The 20,662-nt window shown below is 39.0% G+C and overlaps 1 protein-coding gene across 1 annotated transcript in view; it reads left to right on the top strand.

The window, feature by feature from the left end:
- Positions 1-17,133, top strand: part of eys (eyes shut homolog) — a 683,137-nt gene extending 666,004 nt beyond the window's left edge. The window contains exon 50 of the mRNA XM_061958758.1: positions 14,346-17,133. Coding sequence (XP_061814742.1) covers positions 14,346-15,529 — 1,184 coding nt within the window. The 3' untranslated portion in view covers positions 15,530-17,133. The remainder of the gene's footprint in view (positions 1-14,345) is intronic.
- Positions 17,134-20,662: the final 3,529 nt, after the last annotated feature.

Genomic DNA, 20,662 nt, shown 5'->3' with positions numbered 1-20,662 from the left:
CTGAAGAAACAAGTCCATGTAAGAAAATCAACAAATTTAGCTGAACTGCACCAATGTTGTCAAGAGGAGTGGTCAAAAATTCAACCAGAAGCTTGTGGATGGCTACCAAAAGTGCCTTATTGCAGTGAAACTTGCCAAGGGACATGTAACCAAATATTAACATTGCTGTATGTATACTTTTGACCCAGCAGTTTTGGTCACATTTTCAGTAGACCCATAATAAATTCATAAAAGAACCAAACTTCATGAATGTTTTATGCTCCAATCACTCTATCACAAAAAAATAAGAGTTTTAGAAATGATTGGAAACTCAAGACAGCTATGACATTATGTTCTTTACAAGTGTATGTAAACTTTTGACCACGACTGTATACATACAGTATATTTACTTATGCTGCGTGCGGTCACAGGTGAGCTGGGGCCTATCCCCGCATATATAGACAAACTCACACCTATGGACAATTAAAAGTATCACCCTAATTAATTTGAAAAATAATGTATTTTCTTGGAACAATTAGCTTATCTTCAGTAATATGTACTAGAATCTGAGACATGTGAACTAGGGTTGATATTCTTCTCTTGATCATCTTTGGTGGCATAAGGGACGGTGTGAGCCAAGACATCCAGGGGGTTTAGCTCGCTCGTCTGCGGGAACAAACTGCCGCCATTGCTTGCCGTGCTGCCGAGGTCCTTTGTCCCTGAATTGCTCACACACTCCGACAGATTCAATGGGGTCTGGCGGCAGATTTCTTTGACTTTATCGTTGGAAATGCATCTGCTTTGAGTGTCGCAGGATATCCACACATTCTTGCCATCTCTGTCGTAGCATAGCTTTCGTCGGTAAAGTGTGCGGAACAAACGTCCAATTTCTTGCCACTTTCGCATCTTTGGGCCACTGGTGCAACTTGAATCCGTTCCTGTTCGTGTTGTTACACCCTCCGACAACACACCGACGAGGCATGATGTCTCCAAGGTACGGAAAACAGTCGAAAAAACGGAAAATAACAGAGCTAATTTGACTCGGTGTTTGAGAAAATGGCGGATTGCTTCCCGATGCGACGTCACATTATGACGTCATCGCTCCGAGAGCGAATATTAGAAAGGCGTTTATTTCGCCAAAATTCACCCATTTAGAGTTCGGAAATCGGTTAAAAAAATATATGGTCTTTTTTCTGCAACATCAAGGTATATATTGACGCTTACATAGGTCTGGTAATAATGTTCCCCTTTAAAACAAGTAAAATGACATTTTGACAAGTCCCATTTCCTTCATATTTTTCTTATTTAAGAAAGAAGTATACTGGAGCTCAGAGGTGTCCAAACGTTTGACTTGCAGGACGCCTTGGGCTAAAAATATTTGGCCGAATAATGGCTATATAATTAACAATTATTATAATTTTCTAAAATGTGGAGAGAGTTTTGCATTTTCCCATCATGCATTTAAATTGGTATACTTTAGAAGAATGTATGGTGCATGGACATTTTTCGTTATGTATTGTGATATCCTTTACACGTTATGTATTGTGATATCCTTTACACACTCGCTTTTTAATGCAGTACCGCCTGAGCGATGATATTACATGGGGCGGTATAGCTCGGTTGGTAGAGTGGCCGTGCCAGCAACTTGAGGGTTGCAGGTTCGATCCCCGCTTCCGCCATCCTAGTCACTGCTGTTGTGTCCTTGGGCAAGGCACTTTACCCACCTGCTCCCACTGCCACTCACACTGGTTTAAATGTAACTTATATATTGGGTTTCACTATGTAAAGCGCTTTGAGTCACTAGAGAAAAAGCGCTATATAAATATAATTCACTTCACACTTCACGTGCTGTGATTTCTCCAGATTCTCTGAACCTTTTGATGATATTACGGACCGTAGATGGTGAAATCCCTAACTTCCTTGCAATAGAGGTCCAGAAGCAAGAGTACTTGCTGTCCATGACATCAAGGACCTGGACAATTTTTAAAGTTTACACAGCTTCCACAACAACGATGATAATGAACTCTGACAGAAAACAAGCACCTAAATTCAGCATCAACACTACTATGTTCCAAGGAACGACTAAACAAGAGGACCTAGATTCAGGATTGCATCCACCTACACTTATAGAGATTATTGAAACAACATCAAAGATTGTTGAACAAGAAAACATGGAACTAAAAAATTTCTGCAACAAAGATCACAAAAATCAGGATTTGGAAAATGATATAGATCCAGATACAAATTTTTTCTCCCACTTCAGTAATAATTGTTTTTATTATACGGATGATCAATATAACAGCAACATTAAATGTGATAACAAATTGTCAATTATTCATTTTAATAGCAGAAGCTTGTATGCAAACTACAACAATATTAAGAACTTTTTGGAACACATCAACGAACCCTTCAAAGTGATTGCTGTCACGGAAACATGGATTGATGATAAAAAAGGAATAGATTTTGATCTGGATGGATATGAACTAAACTACATCAACAGAAACAACAAAAATGGAGGAGGAGTAGCTGTGTACGTGATGAAGAACCTGAACTACAAAGTGGTAAAAAACATGTCATTTGCTATAGATAATATTTTAGAATGTATAACAATTGAAATATGTCAGGAAAAAAGCAAAAACATATTCATCAGTTGTATATATAGATCACCTAAGTCAAGTATAGAAACATTTGAAGAATGGATAAAGGCTACTTACATGGACAATGGGCAAAGAATAATTTTCTTATGTGGTGACTTTAATATTGACTTATTGAACCCTAACAAGCAAAAGTCTATTGATGACTTCATTGATACAATGTACAGCATCAGTTTATATCCTAAAATCACAAAGCCAAGCAGAATTACAGAACACTGTGCCACGCTTATTGATAATATTTTTACCAATGATTTTGATAATAACACTACAAGTGGTCTACTTATAACCGATGTTAGTGATCATCTGCCAGTTTTTACAATATATGATGGAAACTACAAGAAGAACATGGAAGACAAAAGGACATTTCGAAGACTGTGCACAGAGAAGAGGATGATTGCTTTCAAAATTGAGCTACAAAAGCAAGATTGGGACAATGTGTACAATGAAAATGAGGTTGATGAAGCATATGAACATTTCTTAAACAAGTTCATAATACTTTATAACAAACATTGTCCATGGATACAACTCAGTAATAAGCAGAGAAAGAATAATCAACCATGGATGACAAAAGGATTAAAAAATGCTTGTAAGAAGAAGAATACACTATATGGGAAATTTATAGCACAAAGAACTACAGAGGCAGAAATTAAGTACAAAAAGTATAAAAACAAGTTAACATACATACTACGATTATGTAGAAAAGAATATTACAGTGAATTATTGGACAAGAACAAAACTAATATGAGAGCAACATGGGGCATCCTCAATAGCATTATTAAAAATGGCACTAAGAGGGACTACCCTCAATACTTCTTAGACGGAAATAAAAAAAATGACAACATAAAGGAAGTAGTTGAAAGCTTCAATAATTATTTTGTAAATATTGGACCAAAATTGGAAGAAAGGATTCCAGACCCAGTTTCAATTGAGGACTATAATGATACCATAGAGCGAAATCCCAACTCCATGTTCCTCAGTAATGTGACACAGGAGGAAATAGTTACAATCGTGAAAAAATGTAAATCCAAGACTTCAACTGATTGTAATGAAATTGATATGGAAACGATAAAAAAGGTTATTGAAGAGATCTCAGGACCATTAATGTATATTAGTAACCTATCATTTCAAACAGGTACATTTCCAAACAAAATGAAAATAGCTAAAGTTGCACCAATTTACAAGACTGGCGACAAACATCAATTTACAAACTATAGACCTGTTTCCTTACTTCCACAATTTTCTAAAATCATTGAAAAACTGTTCAATAACAGATTAGAGAGTTTCATAAATAAAAATAGAATACTCGAAGAAAATCAATATGGATACAGAGCTAATGTTTCAACTTCGATGGCTTTAATTGAAATTACAGAAGAAATTACCAATGCTATAGATAATAAAAAATGTGCGGCAGCAGTTTTTATGGATCTAACTAAAGCATTTGACACAATTAATCACAATATTTTAATCAAAAAACTAGAACGATATTGCATCAGAGGGTTAGTCTTAAACTGGATAAGAAGTTATCTAATGAACAGGAAACAATACGTGAAGGTAGGCGAACACACCTCTACAACGCTAAATATATCCTGTGGTGTACCTCAGGGATCAATACTAGGACCTAAATTATTCAATCTATATATAAATGACATTTGTAAAGTTACAAAATATTTAAAGTTAGTATTATTTGCGGATGATACAACAGCGTTTTGTTCAGGAGAGAACACACAGAAGATACTACAAATAATAACAGAAGAAATTAACAAATTAAAAAGATGGTTTGACAAAAACAGACTATCGTTGAATCTCAGTAAAACTAAAATAATGCTATTTGGTAACAGTAGAAGAGAAAGTCAAACACAAATACAAATAGACGGAATAGAAATTGAAAGAGTAAATGAAACCAAATTTCTAGGTATAATGATTGATGATAAATTGAACTGGAAATCTCACGTAAAAAATATACAACATAAAGTAGCAAGAAACACGTCAATAATGAATAAAGCAAAACATGTTCTAGACAAAAAAATCACTTCATATTCTCTACTGCTCACTAGTGTTACCATATCTGAGTTATTGTGCAGAAATATGGGGAAATAATTACAAAAGTACACTTCATTCATTAACGGTGTTACAAAAAAGATCAGTTAGAATAATACATAATGTTGGATATAGAGAACACACAAATCATTTATTTATTGAATCAAAGATTCTGAAATTCTACGACATAGTGAATTTGCAAACAGCTAAAATTATACACAAAGCAAACTATAACCTGCTACCCAAGAATATACAACAATTCTTCTCAAAAAAAGAGGAGAAATATAATCTTAGGGAGAAATGTAATTTAAAACATTTGTACGCACGTACAACACTTAAGACCTTCAGTATATCAGTATGTGGAATTAAATTATGGAATGGATTAAGCAAAGCAATCAAACAATGTACTAATATGATCCACTTCAAGAAACTCTTCAAACTTAAAGTGTTTACAAAGTACAAAGAAGAAGAACCATGATAAACATTCTGAATTTATTTAACTCATCCATTCTTTCATTCTTTCACTCACAAAATAATCTTACTTATCTCAACATATGAAATGTAACTTACTTCACCAATTATTATTTATTTACTTATTTTATTGTGATTACTTATGGAGTATATTGTGAATAAATTGAGAACAGGAAGTGAACAAAAGTTTTAGCAACTGTTATGTAAAAGAAAAGGGGTAGGATTAAATAAGCTCTGCTTCTTCCTACTCCTTTTCGAACATGTTGAAAAGAGAAACTGGAGATTGTGATGTATCATGTTGTATACTTGCATGTTCGAAATAAACTCAAACTCAAACTCAAACTCATAGCTTGTTGAGCAATGGTGTTCTTAAACTGTTGGACAATTTGCTCACGCATTTGTTGACAAAGTGGTAACCCTCGCCCCATCCTTGTTTGTGAATGACTGAGCATTTCATGGAAGCTGCTTTTATACCCAATCATGGCACCCACCTGTTCCCAATTAGCCTGTTCACCTGTGGGGTGTTCCAAATAAGTGTTTGATGAGCTTTACTCAACTTTCTCAGTCTTTTTTGCCACTTGTGCAAGCTTTTTTGAAACATGTTGCAGGCATCAAATTCCAAATGAGCTAATATTTGCAAAAAATAACAATGTTTCCCAGTTTGTACGTTAAATATCTTGTCTTTGCAGTCTATTCAATTGAATATACGTTGAAAAGGATTTGCAAATCATTGTATTCTGTTTTTATTAGAGATGTCCGAAAATATCGGACTGCCTATATTGAACTTTAAAATGTAATATCGGAAATTATCGGTATCGGTTTCAAAAAGTACAATTTATGACTTTTTAAAACGCCGCTGTACGGAGTGGTACACGGACGTAGAGAGGAGTACAGAGCAGTTGCGTCTCCCAGTCATACTTGCCAACACTCCCGATTTTCCCGGGAGACTCCCGAATTTCAGTGCCCCTCCCAAAAATCTCCCGGGGCAACCATTCTCCTGAATTTCTCCCGATTTCAACCCAGACAACAATATTGGGGGCGTGCCTTAAAGGCACTGCCAGTCACATAATATCTACGGCTTTTCACAAACACAATTGAATGCAATCATACTTGGTCAACAGCCATACAGGTCACACTGAGGGTGGCCGTATAAACAACTTTAACACTGTTACAAATATGCGCCACACTGTGAACCCACACCAAACAAGAATGACAAACACATTTCGGGAGAACATCCGCACCGTAACACAACATTAACACAACAGAACAAATACCCAGAACCCCTTGCAGCACTAACTCTTCCGGGACGCTACAATATACACCCCCCGCTACCCCCTAACCCCCCCCCCCCCCCCCCCCCCCCCACCTCAACCCCGCCCACCTCAACCTCCTCATGTCCCAAATTCCAAGCTGCTGTTTTAAGGCATGTTCTGTGGTCTGACGAGTCCACATTTCAAATTTTTTTTGGAAACTGTGGATGTCGTGTCCTCCGGACCAAAGAGAAAAAGAACCATCCGGATTGTTATAGGCGCAAAGTGTAAAAGCCAGCATCTGTGATGGTATGGGGGTGTATTAGTGCCCAAGGCATGGGTAACTTACACATCTGTGAAGGCGTCATTAATGCTGAAAGGTACATACAGGTTTTGGAGCAACATATGTTGCCATCCAAGCAACGTTACCATGGACGCCCCTGCTTATTTCAGCAAGACAATGCCAAGCCACGTGTTACATCAACGTGGCTTCATAGTAGTGATGGGTTGATGAGGCGTCATGAAGCGTTTCGACACATTGCAAAACTGTATTGATACTGTGTCGATACTGTGTCACTAAATACTGACATCTGCTGGACAGGTGACAATCATCACAGGCAAGATGGCGCCGTCGTGTGTGGCTGGCCGTCTACCGCTCTCAGTCTGGTTTCAGTTTTTGTTGATTTTGTCCTTCTGCACTAAACAGTTTGAGTCTCTGCTGGTGTATGATCGCCAAGAATTGTTGGTTTTTCGACCAACGATCAAAAATAACATTTCTTTGGATTATGGTGGTCCAAATGACCTGCCCCCGTTGCTGTCAGGAATACCAGCTCACCTCTTCCGGTTTCCAGCCCTGAGCTTTCCGTGGAAGCGTCGCCGCGGCACCCGTGGTGGCCGCCGGGTAAAGCAGAGAGTGCTGTTGGCGTGCTCTTCCAGCGCTGCCCGGACGGGAAATTGATTAAGCGGTTCCCTTGTTGCTTTCTGGCCCTCCGTGGATCCATCGGGTTACCCTGTACCGGAAATCGGCCCCGATGAGAGACCCTGGATGCGCCGCACCTGCACAGCCCGGTGCCGCCAACGTGGGGTGAATCCTTCGAATTTGAAGTTGCTGTGCCGGGATTCCCGGTGTGCTGCGACGCCGGCCTCATCCCCTGCCAGAATTGGTCTGGTAAACGCCAGATCAGTGGCGAACAAAACGTTTCCACTCAGGGATTTCTTCGAGTCACGCTGTCTGGACTTCCTGTGCTTAACTGAGACGTGGCTTGGTGCCGGTGAGTCCAGTGTCTTCTCAGAACTTCTCCCCGCAGACTGTTGCTATTTTAACTCTCCTCGTACCTCAGGCCGTGGAGGAGGAACGGCGACACTTTACAAAAATGACTTTAAATGTAAACAATGCTTTCCTTCGTCATTTTTCGCCAGCTTTGAAATGACTTTATTTGAGGTGTGTCGCGCTGATCATTTACCGCCCGCCCAAATACAATAAGGACTTCATCAATGACTTTTCGGACTTTTTAGCAGGAATTATGCCTCGCTATGATCGTGTCCTCATTGTTGGAGATTTTAATATCCATGTATGTTGTCCCGACAAACCACTGGTGAAGGATTTTTTAAACCTTATTGACTCTTTTAATTTGACACAGTTTGTGTCTGGCCCCACACACGGACGTGGTCACACGCTTGATCTTGTCCTCTCATATGGTCTGCCTGTGTCTAACTTGGACATTTGTGACAATGTGCTTTCAGACCATATGCCTGTCATATTTGAGGCCAGTTTTAACCGCCTGACAGCTGGAGCGCGCGCTCCTGCGCGTCTCTGTCGAGTTTTTAACCCTTCCACTGCTGGTCAGTTTATTATTGCTTTTAACCAGGTTTTTTTTACACTCTGACTCTGTTTTTTCTGACACTGAGAAACTCAATGCATTGTTTGACTCCACCTGTAAGACTGCCTTGAACTCAGTGGCTCCTTTAAAAATCAAAAAGGCTAAAACTAAATCAGAACCCTGGTTTAATGAGAGAACACCTGCAATCAGACGTGAGTGCCGCAAAGCTGAACGCAGGTGGAAGAAGGACAAGCTTCAGGTGTCACTCCAGATTTTAAAAGACTGTTGGCATGGATATCAGAGCACAGTAAAAGAGGCAAAAAGAGAACATTTGGCAAACATTATTGCCTCAAATAGTCTTGACCCTCGTGTTTTATTCAAAACCATTGACTCTGTTCTTAATGCCCCTCAGCCTACATGTTTGGAACCCTCCTCTGAATTGTGTAATGCCTTTTTAGAGTATTTTATTGATAAGATTGCCACAACAAGGGCTCTCATTTCTGTTCTGACCTCTGACCCTTCTGTCCCCTTTAACTACTCTGCTGTTTTTAATCAGTTTGAGCAAGTGACTCTGCGGCAGTTACAAGAGTTAACTCATCATATGAAGCCCTCAGGTTCTCCCCATGATGCTGTCCCTCCTACCTTTTTTAATGAAGTGTTTTCTTGCATAGGGCAGCCTGTTCTTAATATTTTAAATAGCAGTCTGTTTTCTGGAGTAGTTCCTACCAGTTTTAAACACGCCGTGGTTCAACCGCTTTTAAAGAAACCTGGTCTGGACAGTTCAGTTTTAGCCCATTTTAGACCCATTTCTAAGCTGTCTTTCCTCTCAAAGATTTTGGAGAAGATTGTTTTTACCCAGTTAAACACTTTTTTAGAGGACTGTGATATTTTAGAAGTCTTTCAGTCTGGGTTTAAACCCCTCCATAGTACCGAGTCAGCTTTATTAAGGGTTTTTAATGACATCCTTCGAGCAACAGATTTAGGTGATCATGTGATTTTAGTTTTACTGGATCTAACAGCAGCATTTCATACAGTGGACCATAATATTTTAATTAGCCGCCTGCAGCATCAAGTGGGCATCTGTGGTACTGCTTTGAGTTGGCTGAAGTCCTATTTGACTAACAGGACCTTCTCTGTGAATGTTGCTGGATCTGAATCCTCCGTTGCTCCCTTGACTTGTGGGGTCCCACAAGGCTCAGTTTTGGGACCACTTCTCTTTTCTATTTATTTACTTCCCCTGGGCTCAATCCTAAGAAAGCATGATATTTATTTTCATTTAATTTCCGATGACACACAAATGTATTTTCCATTAAAGAGAAATCATGCCTCTTCAATACAGCCATTACTTGCCTGTCTTGAGGATATCAAGGCCTGGATGGCCCTAAACTTCTTAAATTTTAATGAAAAGAAGACAGAAGTAATAGTGTTTGGACCTAGTGGTACCTGTGAGCTCCCCCCTGTTGACTTTGGCCCTTTGGCTTTGCACGTTAAGCCCATGGTCACCAACCTGGGCTTTCGTATTGACTGTGATTTTAAATTGGACCGTCAGATTGGCACAGTGGTGAAAGCCAGCTTTTTTTTATTTACGTCAGCTGGCCAAGGTTAAAAACCTTCTTTCTAGGCAACAGTTAGAGACAGTAATCCATGCCTTTACTACATCTCGGCTGGATTACTGTAACTCTTTATATTTTGGAATTAGTCAGTCCTCCCTCTCACGTCTGCAGCTGGTCCAAAATGCAGCTGCCCGACTTTTAACTAACACAAGAAAAAGAGAGCACATTACTCCTGTTTTAGCCTCCCTCCACTGGCTGCCTGTGTCTTTTAGAGTCAATTTTAAAATTATCTTACTCGTTTTTAAATCCTTACGTGGTCTTGCCCCACCTTACCTCTCTGAGCTGCTCCATCTCTATGCCCCCACCCGGTCCCTCAGGTCAGCTGATCAGCTGATCCTGGAGGTACCCAAAACAAAGCGCAAGCTCAGAGGGGACAGAGCTTTCTCTGTTGCGGGTCCCAAACTCTGGAACGATCTCCCTCTCCATGTGAGACAGGCCCCTTCTTTGGCTATTTTCAAGACCCTTCTTAAAACCCATTTTTATTCACTGGCTTTTGACCCAGCATGAGACTTTGAATTGTTTTTAGTTTTTAACTTTTTGAACTGTTTTTAACTTTTAAACTGTTTTTATCTAACAAACTGTTCTTAGGGTAATTTATATTTGCTTTTTAATTGTGTATTTTTATTTCTGTTTTAAATGTTATTTTTTAGTCTGTCCTTTGCCTCTATTTCTTTGTGGTGTACAGCCCTTTGTTTTTCAACTGTGCTTGTTTTTAAAGGGCTTTATAAATAAAGTTGGTATGGTATGGTATGGTATTAAAAATCCCTACAGGCAACCTATGGACTGACTCAACTGACACTGATTTTATGACCCGATATATACAATAATATAAACCAAGTAATTGTATTTAGGATTATTTAATATCTTCATTTAAATAAAAATATATTTTTATCTTTTTTAGATACAGTCAAAAAATAATGTCAACATGTATCATAACATGGAAATCTTAGAGAATGTGTTGTGAATGAGGATGCTTGTGGACTGGGGATTTTTTTTTTTTTTTTTTACACATTTTTTTTTTTTTTTTAAACAGTTTTTTTAACGTATTAAATTTTAGACAATTTCTCTTCTTAGTTATTATTCCAATTCTCCGGCTGTAGAAAAGACACGCTCACAGGGCACAGAGGAGGCTTCAGTGCGACACAGTTTGCGTATCGGTCACGTGACCGACACAGCTCATGATCGGTCACGTGACTTTCTAAAAGCGGTACGCGCACCAACACAGGGTTTTGCTCTATGAGGTCGAAGCATGCGCCGATGCATCGGTGTTGCCGGACCCATCACTACTTCATAGTAAAAGAGTGCGGGTACTAGACTGGCCTGCCTGTAGTCCAGACCTGTCTCCCATTGAAAATGTGTGGCGCATTATGAAGCCTAAAATACCACAACGGAGACCCCCGGACTGTTGAACAACTTAAGGTGTACATCAAGCAAGAATGGGAAAGAATTCCACCTGAGAAGCTTAAAAAATGTGTCTCCTCAGTTCCCAAATGTTTACTGAGTGTTTTATAACATAAAGTTTATGAGTTTAAACATCAAATATCTTGTCTTTGTAGTGCATTCAATTGAATATGGGTTGAAAAGGATTTGCAAATCATTGTATTCCGTTTATATTTACATCTAACACAATTTCCCAACTCATATGGAAACGGGGTTTGTATTTTGGAAATCCTGGTTACATTGTTTAATGCATCCAGCGGGGCATCACAACAAAATTAGGCATAATAATGTGTTAATTCCACGACTGTATATATCGGTATCGGTTGATATCGGAATCGGTAATTAAGAGTTGGACAATATCGGAATATTGGATATCGGCAAAAAAGCCATTATCGGACATCTGTAGTTTTATTTACAATTTACACAAGGTGCCAACTTCACTGGTTTTGGGTTTTGTACTTCATTACCCAGAAGACTTAGTGTTGTAGACCGGAACATGAAGTAGGTCTCAGCTAAAGTATGTGCGGGAGGACGACAATTGTGCCGTTTGACCAATAAAGAGTTGAGGTATTGTTAAATATTGTTGTTCCTGATTTGTCTACACATGAGAAAAACATAAGTTTTGTTTAAAGGGGAACATTATCACCAGACCTATGTAAGCGTCAATATATACCTTGATGTTGCAGAAAAAAGACCATATATTTTTTTAACCGATTTCCGAACTCTAAATGGGTGAATTTTGGCGAATTAAACGCCTTTCTAATATTCGCTCTCGGAGCGATGACGTCACAATGTGACGTCACATCGGGAAGCAATCCGCCATTTTCTCAAACACCGAGTCAAATCAGCTCTGTTATTTTCCGTTTTTTCGGCTGTTTTCCGTACCTTGGAGACATCATGCCTCGTCGGTGTGATGTCGGAGGGTGTAACAACACGAACAGGGACGGACTCAAGTTGCACCAGTGGCCCAAAGATGCGAAAGTCAATCAATCAATCAATCAATCAATGTTTATTTATATAGCCCTAAATCACAAGTGTCTCAAAGGGCTGCACAAGCCACAACGACATCCTCGGTACAAAGCCCACATAAGGGCAAGGAAAAACTCACCCCAGTGGGACGTCGATGTGAATGACTATGAGAAACCTTGGAGAGGACCGCATATGTGGGTAACCCCCCCCCCCCCTCTAGGGGAGACGAATGCAATGGATGTCGAGTGGGTCTTACATAATATTGTGAGAGTCCAGTCCATAGTGGATCCAACATAATAGTAAGAGTCCAGTCCATAGTGGGGCCAGCAGGACACCATCCCGAGCGGAGACGGGTCAGCAGCGCAGAGATGTTCCCAGCCGATGCACAGGCGAGCGGTCCACCCCGGGTCCCGACTCTGGACAGCCAGCACTTCATCCATGGCCACCGGACCTGTGCCCCCCCCCCCCCCCCTCCACAAGGAAGAGGGGAGCAGGAAAAGAAACGGCAGATCAACTGGTCTAAAAGGGGGGTCTATTTAAAGGCTAGAGTATACAAATGAGTTTTAAGATGGGACTTAAATGCTTCTACTGAGGTAGCATCTCTAACTGTTACCGGGAGGGCATTCCATAGTACTGGAGCCCGAATAGAAAACGCTCTATAGCACGCAGACTTTTTTTGGGCTCTGGGAATCACTAATAAGCCGGAGTTTTTTTAACGCAGATTTCTTGCCGGGACATATGGTACAATACAATCGACAAGATAGGATGGAGCTAGACCGTGTAGTATTTTATACGTAAGTAGTAAAACCTTAAAGTCACATCTTAAGTGCACAGGAAGCCAGTGCAGGTGAGCCAGTATAGGCCTAATATGATCAAACTTTCTTGTTCTTGTCAAAAGTCTAGCAGCCGCATTTTGTACCAATTGTAATCTTTTAATGCTAGACATAGGGAGACCCGAAAATAATACGTTACAGTCGTCGAGACGAGACGTAACGAACGCATGAATAATGAAAGTGGCAAGAAATTGGACGTTTGTTCCACACACTTTACCGACGAACGCTTTGCTACGACAGAGATGGCAAGAATGTGTGGATATCCTGCGACACTCAAAGCAGATGCATTTCCAACGATAAAGTCAAAGAAATCTGCCGCCAGACCCCCATTGAATCTGCCGGAGTGTGTGAGCAATTCAGGGACAAAGGCCCTCGGTAGCACGGCAAGCTATGGCAGCAGTTTGTTCCCGCAGACGAGCGAGCTAAACCCCCTGGATGTCTTGGCTCACACCGTCCCGAAGATGATCAAGAGAAGAATATTGACCCTAGCTTCCCTGGCCTGCTGACATGCGGGTATGTCTACAGAATATATTAATTGATGAAAATTGGGCTGTCTGCACTCTCAAAGTGCATGTTGTTGCCAAATGTATTTCATATGCTGTAAACCTAGTTCATAGTTGTTAGTTTCCTTTAATGCCAAACAAACACATACCAATCGTTGGTTAGAAGGCGATCGCCGAATTCGTCCTCGCTTTCTCCCGTGTCGCTGGCTGTCGTGTCGTTTTCGTCGGTTTTGCTTGCATACGGTTCAAACCGATATGGCTCAATAGCTTCAGTTTCTTCAATTTCGTTTTCGCTACCTGCCTCCACACTACAACCATCCGTTTCAATACATTCGTAATCTGTTGAATCGCTTAAGCCGCTGAAATCCGAGTCTGAATCCGAGCTAATGTCGCTATAGCTTGCTGTTCTTTCCGCCATGTTTGTTTGTGTTGGCTTCACTATGTGACGTCACAGGAAAATGGACGGGTGTTTATAACGATGGTTAAAATCAGGCACTTTGAAGCTTTTTTTAGGGATATTGCGTGATGGGTAAAATTTAGAAAAAAACTTCGAAAAATATAATAAGCCACTGGGAACTGATTTTTAATGGTTTTAACAATTCTGAAATTGTGATAATGTTCCCCTTTAAACAGTTGACTTGTGCGTTTGATTGGTGAAAATAAGGCGGATTGACCAAAGTGTCGAGACTTTGAGTAATTTGTGGGAAGTGTTTGAGGCACAGTCTAATACATCAAAAGGAATTTCTTTCAATTTGGTTCTGTTTTATTTCCTGCAGGAGACTTCCTCTGCCTGTCTTTGACGTCCAATCTGGTGCAGCTGAGGTACAATCTCGGGGACGCTACCCACGTCCTTCAAAGCGTTAACAAAGTAGACCTGCACGCTAGAACGTGGCACACCGTCACGGCAGGTCGGATCGGTCGGCGCGGATTCCTAACCCTGGATGGCGAGGAGGTGACGCACGATGCCACAGAGAAGATGAGCACCTTGGACGTCACCACCGACGTCTTCGTCGGCGGCGTCCCCGCTCTGATACCCGCAGACGCCACGGGAGGAGAACCGCCGGGCTTCGACGGCGGAATACGAGAAGTGATCCTGAACGGGCTGGAGCTGGAGTTGACGGAGAGAGGAGCTCTCAGCGGGGCGAATGTCGGCGACTGGGACGGGGGCGCCTGCGGATACAAGGTGTGCAAGAACGGAGGTCGATGCAGCTCGACAGGAAGCGACGCCGTCACGTGCGAGTGTCCGTCGCCGTGGACCGGCCCGGTTTGTGACCGGTCGCTCAGCTGCGTCAACAACATCTGCGGGCAAGGCGCCGTTTGTGCACCGGTCGGCGTCGCTTCCTACCGCTGCATTTGCCCCCTAGGGTGGGGAGGGAGGTACTGCACCAGAGAGGTAGCCACTGGTACTTTGAAGTTCGTGGGACAGTCGTATGTGAAATACCTGGATGGGAAGTACAACAGGAGACACTTAAGATACACTCGGGTGTCTTTCAGCTTCCGTGCGGACACGACTGACTGTCTGATCATGTGGTTAGGGAAGGCGGGACATGAGGACGATGACTTCCTGGCTGTCGGGCTTGAGAAAGGACAACTTAAAGTGGCCGTTAATCTCGGCGAGAACGTTTCTATCGTTTCTCTGTCGGCCAGTCCGACATTGTGCTGCCACACGTGGCACCACGTCTCCTTTGTGGTCAACTCTACTGTCATCCAAGCGGACTTAAACCACACGAGGATTCTAAGCCAGGACGTGGAGCCACTCGGACGATACGTAGCCTTGAACTACGGCGGGCTGCTGTACTTCGGAGGATTTGAACTGCACACCAACCTATCAGTCCTGACATGGGGGTTGTTTTCGAGGGGCTTCCAGGGAAGTCTTCGAAACGTTTCCTTTTTTGACGAGCCACTCCGGTTCTTAGAAAGCAGTGAAGGCTTTAATGTGTTTGATGGAAATGAGTCGTAGTTTGTCGTATCCAGAGTTCAACTGTTTTACCAAGGTTCAGGTCAAACCCCAAAGTCAATAAGTATGCTAAACAAACTGAACTTTTTAGTTTCTTTCTTTGGCTTTTTTGTGGCTCTTGTGATGCCAACATAGACACGACCGTAAAAGAGCAAATGTGTGATGATAACCATGGAAAAACCAATACAGTGGTACCTCAACTTAAAGTACAAGTAGAGTGCAAAAACAAGTTGCCTCTATATTGAAGCTGTTGTCAGATATACCGTATTTTTCGGAGTATAAGTCGCACTGGAGTATAAGCCGCACCAGCCGAAAATGCATAATAAAGAAGGAAAAAAAACATATATAAGTCGCATTTTTGGGGGAATGTATTTGATAAAACCCAACACCAAGAATAGACATTTGAAAGGCAATTTAAAATAAATAAGGAATAGTGAACAACAGGCTGAATAAGTGTTATATGACACATAAATAACGAACTGAGAACGTGCCTGGTATGTTAACCTAACATATTATGGTAAGAGTCGTTCAAATAACTATAACATATAGAACATGCTATACGTTTACCAAACAATCTGTCACTCCTAATCGCTAAATCCCATGAAATCTTATACGTCTAGTCTCTTACGTGAATGAGCTAAATAATATTATTTGATATTTTACGGTAATGTGTTAATAATTTCACACATAAGTCGCTCCTGAGTATAAGTCGCACCCCCGGCCAAACTATGAAAAAAACTGCGACTTATAGTCCGAAAAATACGGTATCTGATTTATGTCACCAAAAGACTTACAAAGTTTGCGAGTAAATAGATATGATCAAAATAGTATCAATCTCACGGACATTCCCGAACCATTTTGAGAGATAATGAGCTAGGAACCGCAGATCCCTTCCCCACCAACAACAATGCAAATCATGCAAACTTTGTGAGAGCCAACAACAATTACTTTGGTACAAATGATGATCCAGAACTTTATATCGTTGATCCTGAATATAAGGAGGATGAGCTGTAAGTTTTAGAAGCTCTGCTAAACAGATCCAGGTTTAGTGCAACACTAAGCAATATGTAGCAGTATTGCTAAGTGCTAAACAAGATACTAAAATGACAACTTACTGTACGATGTCTGCTCTTACTTCGATGACAACTGATAGGATGGTAATTTCTTCTCGTTTGTATAAAGATTTTAAATTCTCCCTGCAGACACTGTCTTCGGTCATGGTCTTCGGAATGTCACTGATGAATAACTTCTAGATTTATGGCTAAATCCTCCTAATATCCAGATGAGAGGCAGGATTTATAATCTAGAATCATTTTGCAAGCTGAGACGCGTTGATGCGGGAGCAGCAGGACATCACGGCCAGTTCACAGTAAAGCCGCAGAGGCCGGCGCTAAAAAATAGTTGGTCTGCGTTAGCACTTATAACAACAACATAGGTCATATTTGGTTATTATTCAGGTCACGATATGTGTAAAGAGTATTGTTGGCGGGTTTTGTGGGCAAAATAGAGAGCCCCCATAGACTCCATTGTTAGATGACTTTTTATGTATTTATTTATTTACGATTTAGAATGCTTTTTTTTTTTTTAAACATGTGTGTCCATGTATTGTATAGGGATTGTGAATGATAGACAGCACATCTCTGTCTAAATTTTGAGTATTTCCAGTATCAATAAAAATCTAAAGTTTTTTATAGCCCATTCAATTACAATAAGCAACCTGGTCGTTTGGGGGGTTTTCATATACAATTTGAATACCCAGGTGGCAATTTGTTACCACGCTCAATGACCATGATGTGTGCGTTCTTGATGGAAAAGCACAGCATTTACCTGTATTACCCAATCCAAACAACCTTTACTAGTCATGGTACAAAAAAAAAAAAAAAATCAACCAGCACAAAACTTCAACACACATGGTCACACGTAACACCACCTGCTCGCTGAACTTTGTGGATACTATAAAAAGAAACGTCCCATCACCATAAACAAATTTAAATTACTCCCATTTAAATCCATTGAAAGGCATGATGGGAAACATGTAAAACACTCTCTCCACACTTATCCATGTTTGACTTTTAGCTGCTTGATATTTCTGATTGATTAAGCTTTAAAGAGGTCGTCACGGAAGTAAACACAGTAGGAGTTGAACTTTCACATAGTCTTGATATCCAATTATAATAATTATTAATTATATATCCATTATATTATAATATGTAAACACACACACACACAGACATATATATATATATATATACATATATATATATATACACACACACATATATATATACATACATATATATATACACACATATATATATACACGTACATACATATACACACATATATATTTGTGTATATATATGTATATGTGTGTAATGTGTGTGTGTATATATATATATATATATGCATATGTGTGTATATATATATATGTACATACATATGTATATTTGTGTGTATATGTGTATATATATGTGTGTATATATATATTTACATATACATATATATATATATATATATATATATATATATATATATATATAGTAAAATGAGTGGCAGTTCGATAAGTCACTCAGTATTATAAAACGGCAAGTGTAAGTATCCTTTCATTGTCGTGTATTTGAAAACGCTACATACAGTGAATATAAATAAGATTACGCATTCAGTGCAGAATAACGCCATCATTTGTTTCGCCCTGTATATTGTATGTTTGAAGATTATTCCTCAAGATCAGCAACAATTGAAATGGACTAATTTTACCAGACACATTAGGTAGATTGGTACCTGATCGGTTTCGCCGATACCAGCCTGAGTTTTGATAGTCATTGAAATAAAGAACTTGGCGACGCTATTTGATGATATCACTGCTAGTCTGCATCATACTGAAGCAAAATGAGGAGAACGCCAGTCAAGAATGTTAAACTAATATCTAAGCGGTGGACATTTATCCATGAAAATATGAAAAAGCTACTGATGGTGTGTTTGGCGGAGAAGTATCTGGAAATAGATACTGTAGAAGTCTACTCTCTAAGGTAAATGCTGTATATTACTAATACATTACTTCATAACACTACTGTAGATGTTAGTAGTGCATTTTATTGTATTGTTTGTATACAATAGTTCTTATTTAAATGTTAGTTGTCCTTTTTAAAAGACATGTTCCCTGTTTAAATTATGTTGTTTTTTATATGGGAGACATTGATTTGAGTTACAAGTATTTTGAGTTAAAAGCTCCGTCACAGAACCAATTAAGCGTGTAAGTTAAGGTAGTACTACATTTACCTTATGGAAGCACAAACTACAGTAAGCACAATAATCTTGTGTGTATCGCTGCTAATTTGTTGCAGGCCTCATTGTTAGTATTTATATATTATATATGTTTATAGCCAGAATAGAAACATCTGTGTATGACCTTCTAAATATGTTGTTTACCGTTATGAGAGCCATGTAGACATGAAATAACACCCTTTAGTCACCTTTACACTCTTTTAATCCTAGTAATGCTGTTTGAGGATAAGCCAATCAGTGGCCACGATACTGAACTGGCTGATTTGGTCTCATCTAGTGGCCAATTAGTATTGATATGTTTAGTTCATTTGGTTGTTTTTATGCTTCAAAATGCCTAGTCTAGGCCAAAAATACATAGAATACACTTTAAAAAAAATAAACCAAAAAATGCACAATAGAGTGAAGCTGCAAACTTTGGAGCACAATCTGGCGAAGTATGACATTACATACATTTTACCAAGCATCATGAGCTTTACTGTTCATGACAGTAATTACTAATAAATCGTATTTGTATTATTCACACAGTATCTCAGTTTTAGTCATATTAAAAAAGGGTATGCAGTGATACTGTTGAAGACCCCAAAAGCCAGACAAATTGGAGTTCAACCAAGATTGGAGAGAATTGTGTCGTTTTATGCTACCTAACAAAAAATAAAAATGTTCAAATAAGAAAGACGTTTTTTTAAAATCTTTTTTTTTTGTTACGACTCAATCTATGAATGATATAAGAGAAACCTTGTTAATGGTCACTCATACACACTTGGAGTGGGTGATACTAATATGTATGTGTATATACATAAATGTATACATATATATATATATATATATATATATATATACATATATACAAAATATATAATTATATGTGCTGTATATGCTTATATATACATATATACTCATGTATATGTATACATATATATGTATGTGTATATACATATTTATATACAATAAAAATGTTTATAAAATAAATAACTATATTTATAAATACATATATATATATATATATATATATATATATATATATATACAGTACAGGCCAAAAGTTTGGATATACCTTCTCATTACAATGCGTTTTCTTTATTTTCATGACTATTTACTTTGTAGATTGTCACTGAAGGCATCAAGACTATGACACCATCGAGAGAATGCCAAGAGTGTGCAAAGTAGTAATCTGAGCAAAGGGTGGCTATTTTGAAGAAACTAGAATATAAAACATGTTTTCTGTTATTTCACGAATTTTTGTTAAGTACATAACTCCACGTGTTCATTCATAGTTTTGATGCCTTCAGTGACAATCTACAATGTAAATAGTCATGAAAATAAAGAAAACACATTGAATCAGGTGTGTCCAAACGTTTGGCCTGTACTGTATGTATACACACACACACACACACACATATACACATGTATATTTATATATACATACATTTTTATAAATATATATATGAATACATACATATATGTGTATATATTGAATACACATGTATATACATATTATTTTGGTTACATATTTAATTTGCGATTAACAAAATAAGTTTGAAACCAAAAGTTTTTTTGAAGTCCATTTTTTTTTTGTTGCAATTATTTTGGGGTTGGATGCATAACAAAACACAAATTTCTCTTCATGAAAAATATGCACGCATTGATAATGACAATTCAGTCCTGTGAGCAGCTGATAGACTGTCAAACCACCACAGGCTACATACCACCAGTGCAAAGAACAAACTTGTGATAACCAAACTGGATATTGAAAGAAAAAAAAAAATCTGACTAGATTGAATTATTAAAAACACAAATTAATTTAATTTCTGATATAAATAACATTTAGATAAAAGCATAAATTATATAACT

The sequence above is a fragment of the Nerophis lumbriciformis genome, linkage group LG02 (assembly GCF_033978685.3).
Source record: "Nerophis lumbriciformis linkage group LG02, RoL_Nlum_v2.1, whole genome shotgun sequence".
Classification (NCBI taxonomy): domain Eukaryota; kingdom Metazoa; phylum Chordata; class Actinopteri; order Syngnathiformes; family Syngnathidae; genus Nerophis; species Nerophis lumbriciformis.
This window is presented reverse-complemented; position numbering and strand designations above follow the sequence as displayed.